The sequence below is a fragment of the Phacochoerus africanus genome, chromosome 4 (assembly GCF_016906955.1).
Source record: "Phacochoerus africanus isolate WHEZ1 chromosome 4, ROS_Pafr_v1, whole genome shotgun sequence".
Taxonomy (NCBI): domain Eukaryota; kingdom Metazoa; phylum Chordata; class Mammalia; order Artiodactyla; family Suidae; genus Phacochoerus; species Phacochoerus africanus.
This window is the reverse complement of record NC_062547.1, coordinates 29387355-29393354: the sequence shown is the minus strand read 5'-3', so window position 1 is coordinate 29393354 and position 6000 is coordinate 29387355. Positions and strand designations below refer to the sequence as shown.

The window sequence follows — 6000 nt, the reverse complement described above, 5'->3', positions numbered from 1 at the left end:
TTGCAGCTTCCCCTCCACATGTGAAAATTGTTTACATTAATCCTTCAAGGGGACAACAGGGGTGTGGCAGTAAGAGGTAGATCTCACTAGGAAAACTGTTCTAGCCTGGAAACTTCTTTGTTTTTTTAGGACTGTGTGCAAGGCATATAGAAATTCCCAGGCTAGGGGTCGAATCAAAGCTGTAGCTGCTGCCTACACCACAGCCACAGCAATGCCAGATCCAAACCACCTCTGTGATCTACACCACAGCTCATGGCAACTCTGGATCCTTAACCCACTGAGTGAGGCTAGGGATCGAACCTGAGTCCTCATGGATGCTAGTGAGCCATGACGGAAACTCCCTGGATGCTTCTTAGAATCACCTGGAAAGCTTAAAAATTCTTGCCTGGCCCATCACCACCCACCAGCTCTGGCCCCCTGCCCAGAGTTACATATGGTAAAGAACCACAGCTTCCCAGGAGGTTTTAAGGTGGAGTCAGGGTTTGGAATCACTAATCTAGAGACTAAGATATACTGGTCTGGATTCAGAAATGAGAATTGAATGTTTTCTTCTAAATCTTATTTCCAGTTAATTGAATATTTTAAGCACCCCACCCCACGCCCAAAAGGTGAATCCTTATCAGAGAACGGAGTGTGTGCTTAAGGAAAAACTGTGTGATGTGCTTGCTACTGAAAGGTTTGAGGGTGTTGCATTGCTCTCAGCCTTCAATACTTTAGGCTAACTTCCCACATGTGATTTATATAGAAATAGTGTTTGTCAGCACTAATTTCACTCCGTCTTATTTTGTTCTAGTTACTTAAATTTAACAAGTTTTATAGTTTACAGGTAGGAGACTTAATTATCACCTTCATTTTAAGACAAACATATTTGATGCTCTGTCTTAAAGCATTTTACAAATGAACAGTTAAGAGTCACTAGCTTTTACTTTTTTAAGATCAGGCCCTAAAAATATTTCTATTAATTTAGCTTGCTATCTTACTGCTATAGGCTGAGGAAAGCATGGTTCTCTTGGATCTGCAACTAGTTGTCCAGCGCTGCAACAGTCACAGCCCCAGGTACCTGGGACGAAGGGAAAGAAGCCTCCAGAACGAGCTCGTCTTGACAGGGTATTTTTCCTTTCTGGAACGCAGACGGCACATAAAATGCTGACTGCTCACTGTGTTTCAGAACTATCTAAACCAAGCTGAACTCTCATGAGCTGTTTGCCCCTGGCCTTCCATCTTTTCGCGGTTAAAGTCTCGCTTTCAACTCGAGTCACTTAGATGATCCAAACCAAGTCTAACCGTTAAAGTGAGACCTGGTGGGCGTGACCTTAACAGCCAAAATGAGGGGACCGGACAAACTGTGCGCAGCTACAAAATATGATGTAATATTTAAATTTAAAAACCAGGGCGGGGAAGGAAGGCGTTGCAGCTAAGCGGCCTTTTTCCTTTCTTTTTTTTACTGGCTGGGCACCACCTACCTCTCAGGCCGCCGGCTCCGGCCGCCTTTCCGTACGGCAATATGGCGCCGCCCTATGAGGAAGGGGGCCTCCCGGTTCCGAGTCACCGCCCACTGAGCCCCCTCAGCTGGCACCCTGCCGCGCCTCCGGCCTTTCCGTACCGAAACATGGCGTCGCCCTACGTGGGGCGGGCGCCTCTCGACTAAAAGCTCTCTCTAGCTCGCTACCCGACGCTGAGGAGCGGCCGCGCTGGCGGCTACTCACACGACCCGGGCGGGGAGGACCGCTCGCAGGGCAGCGAGGGATGCGGCCTCGGAGGGGCAGAGGCTGAACCGCCCTGCCCGCCGCGCATCCTCCCCGCCTCCGCCGCTGCGCCGGCCCCCCGTCAGATTCTCGGCCCAGCGGCAGGAGGGAGGACGCTGACTCCGCGGCAGGTGAGGGAAGCAGGCGCGGAGGCTGGCAGCCCTGCGGAGCCCGCACGGGAGGAACGAGGTCGAAATTATAGGCATTTCTTCGCTTTTTCCCGTCGGTCGGGACCCGGTGATGTCGCGTGGAGGCGTGGAAGCGGCGCAGACTGCGGACGGGCTGAGTCTCAGCGCGGCCTTTGTCCCACCCCTCGAGGCCGTCCTCCAGGCGCGTCCCGCTTCCTTCGCTTGCTCCCGGCTCGGCCACTCCCTCGCCGGCCCAAACAGTTGTTTACCACGGAATCTGCTCGCTAGGAGAGAGTGGCACTGGGTGCTAGAGCAAGGGGTTCGCGCAGTCTCTGGACAGAGCTCCTTTATTTCGCTGAAAGACCCTTTCTGCTGGGGAGTCTCTTGTGTCCAGTTTGGGCTCGGCGTGCGGCTCAGATAGACGGTCTTCACGGCAAGTTCGAGGATCCTCCCACCCCCCGGTTCCCTTTTGGGGCATAGCAGGAGTTGGGGAATGTTGAATGAATGAGCACACTGTACGCAATTAAATGGGTCCTCGCTGCATCCTATAGTCCTCTAATTAGAGTTACCATCTGTGGGGAAGGAAGCCTGTTGTGTACCAGCTGTCGTTATGCACGCTCTGTCCTTTACACTTGCCCCAAACCCAAGAGGTGGGTAGCTGTACTTGACACATGAGGAAACTTTAGTTACCCAGCAGGTAAAGAGCCAGAATTGGAACCCAGGTTTGTTTTAGACCAACGCCCATCCCTCCTGTATAAACTGACATTAGAGAGATGACACAGCTATCAACAACTACTTGGTGGGTATCTGTTTGGGGGAGGTACTTATATGTATGGAGCAGTATGGTTGGTCTTGCCCTTAAGAAGTTAAAACTCTAGGTGAAGATTTTTTTTTTTTTTTTTAATAAGAACTAGCGATTTTACAGTCTGACCCCAATGCATCTCTAGGTTTTCATCACCTGCAGCTTGTTCTCATTTTTGTATGCCTTTGCTTGTGCCTTTTGAGTGAAATTCCACCCTTTTCACCTCCTCTCTTCCTCTAGACGCTTTTTAATTGGGTGAAATCCTACTCTTTGCAAAAACGCAAGCCCAAGTAACACCTTTTCTGGGAAGGTTACCTCAACTTCCTCCAGGCAGAATTATTTACCTCCTCTGCTATATTCCCTAAGTGATTCATAATGCCATTAAGGCTTAAGTTTCACTGTATTTCCTTGTAAGAATGTCTGCCTCTCCCTTTAGACCATGCTTTTTCATCATTCTCTTCCTCTTTAAATAAGCATGCTTTGAATTGGATTTAAGGCAATGATGAAGGTCAGAAGTCGAGTAACCATCCATACAGCAGTTTAGAGAAAGGTGCAAGCACTGGTAAGCTTGGGGAGGCGACGTCGGAGGAGGTAGGCCTTGAGCCGAATCTTAAAAGGGTTAGTTTACGAAACAGTGTTAAAGACCTGGAAATCCTACTTTTCCTCCTTACTGCGCAGAATGAGTTACCTTATCCTTTCTGAGCTTATTCCCAGCATGTGAAGAGGATAAAATTAGAAGCGTTTTTGTTTGTCCTTTCTCCTAGAATATGCTGGTAATGTTATCTTTTGGGTCTTGAGGCATTTCTAGAGCCAGACAGGATTTAGGTCAGAGAGGAGATGGGTGTCTGGAGTGGGCTGCTGGAAGGTAAAGGGGAACTACATTAAAGCAACCTTCGTATTAATAATACAGGCCTGAAAACGTCAATTCCAGTAACTTCATTCTATTTAATGGAGTATCTAATGTTCAGATAATTATATCAAGTGATTCTTTGGTCTAAAGTGCAGAAGAGAGTCTGCCAAACCTCCTGAAAACAGTCAACATTTCTTCTGATCCCTGGATTGTCTTCCAGGTGTGCAATAAAGTCTAATTAGTGCTTATGAAAATGTTCTGTGATCTTCATGTGCTAATAGTTCGAATGCTAATTATTTTTAGTAATATAAATGCAGTAACATTCTGTCTTTCTTTTCCCTTACTTGGGAACACCTTAAGAACAGAGAACTCCAGCAAAAATCTAGGAAAAAAAAACTCGACAAAAACATTTATGGTAACTAGGGGGTTACTATCCCAGGCCTTTATTAAGTAGCCCACACCAACGTGTTAAGTTTTATTCCCTTTCTAATGAGCAACTCAGAAAATTAAAACCCCACCCAGCCATATGGTTGTTTTCAGCTTCCTACTTTACTCACCATCTTTTCCTGCTAACTAGCAAATAGTTAATAAAAATATTTGCCCTACATATTTTTCTTAAATGCTTCAGAAGATTCTGCCTTCTATTTGTCATTCCCAGATGTCTTATCCACATGATAAGATCAGGGAACCAACTCCTCAGCCCAGTGTATATTCACTTCAAAGCCCAACAAAAAGTTTACTTCCAGAGTTTTCCTATCAGCTCTCAGGAATGAAAGTAAAGAATTTGAGAATTACCCTTTGACTGAAATAGAAGCAGACAGTTTTTAGTGTTCTAACAGGTTAAGGCCCTGTGTTCTTGAGAGTGGAACCAAAATATTAAAACTTGTTACTCTCTGAGGTAGAGGTCCATAAACTTGATGCTTACAAGTGTCATTTTACAGGTGATCTGTTTAATCATGGAAGTAGAATATTGTAGCTGGATAAGATCTTAGCAAGTCCATTTCTTTTGCAGATGAGGAATCTGATGGAGTTCCTGTTGTGGCTCAGTGGTTAACGAATCCGACTAGGAACCATGGGGTTTCAGGTTCAATCCTTGGCCTTGCTCAGTGGGTTAAGGATCCGGCGTTGCCGTGAGCTGTGGTGTAGGTCGCAGATGCGGCTCAGATCTGGTTTGGCTGAGGCTGTGGCGTAGGCCGGCAGCTGTAGCTCCAATTAGACCCCTAGCCTGGGAACCTCCATGTGCCACTGGTGTGGCCCTATAAAGACAAAAAACAAACAAAAAAACACATGAGGTATCTGAAATCCTAAGAGATTAAATCATTTGCCCAGAGTCACACTGCTAGTTAGTGTCAGAGCAAGAACATTTTGGTTCATTTTGTTTTTTCTTTCCTAGGAAGGTGAATGAACTTAATTGAGAATGTCTGAAAACCTTGACAAGTCCAATATAAATGAAGCAGGAAAATCAAAATCAAATGATTCTGAGCAAGGCCTTGAAGATGCTGTGGAAGGTTCTGATGAAGCTTTACAGAAAAAAATAAAGTCGGGCTCTCCTAGCACCCAGAGAGTACAAAGACCTCACTGTAAGCACATTTGACTGGTTAGAAGGAATATTATTTCGGATGATATTTTTTTCATTGTGCTTCGTTGTACATGTGGCTCTGAGCTAGATTCTAATGCTGTGATAACATTGCCAATAATTAGCATTTAAGAATAGCAACAGTTTTGCAACTGACAGCCTAGTCAGGTATGGATTTTCAATTGTGTGAGAAATTAAAAATTTTAGAATAATGTCCAGAATGTTCCTGTCTTCCTCCAGCCTCAGTGACATTCCAGTTTCTCTGAAGTGCTCCAAGAAGTAGGAGGGTGGAGTGCAAATTGCAGCTTTAATTAGAAGAGTGAAAAATCCAAGGCAGGTTCCAGCCAGGACTGTGCTTGTGCAGGTTTAAAATAAAAAGTTTTTGAATGTGAATGAGTTCACCACACCTTAACTTCACTGCCTGGGGGCTGGGTTCCCACGAGGTTGAGGGGATTCAGTTTGCTAAAAGTGTGTGGTGAAGTCATTTCAGATCCCTGGCAGGGAGCAGGCCTGGTAGATGAAAAGATGGTAATTTCCACACGTATTCCCAGCAGTTGCCCCAACTCATGTCTTTTATTAAGGCTCCTCAAGCTTTTTGAAGTGAGTCCAAAAATCTACATTTTAAAAGGGAGTGTCAGAGTCTAAGAATGTCAGTGTTGATGTTATCTCTTTAAAGTATAGATGATCAGTAACTCTTCATAGTTGGTAGAAGTACAGACTTTTTTGGGTTCAAGCTGTGTTTTTTTTTTTGATAAAAGCCCCTCCCAGGTAATTAATTTGTCAACATTCTATTCTTAGAGCAAGCATTAGTGGACCCTGTTTTATTGTGGTTTATTATCACATAGATTTTGATAAACTTTCTATTACATCAAATTGTGTTCAGGGAGGGAAACATGCTG

At 45.2% G+C, this 6000-nt stretch overlaps 1 protein-coding gene across 1 annotated transcript in view; it reads left to right on the top strand.

Moving 5' to 3' along the window:
• The first annotated feature begins 1743 nt into the window (after positions 1–1743).
• TCP11L1 (t-complex 11 like 1) overlaps positions 1744–6000 on the top strand; it is a 48920-nt gene continuing 44663 nt past the window's right edge. Inside the window, exons 1-2 of the mRNA XM_047776045.1 lie at positions 1744–1876; positions 4919–5105. Of these exons, the coding sequence (XP_047632001.1) occupies positions 4943–5105 (163 nt within the window). The 5' untranslated portion in view covers positions 1744–1876; positions 4919–4942. The remainder of the gene's footprint in view (positions 1877–4918; positions 5106–6000) is intronic.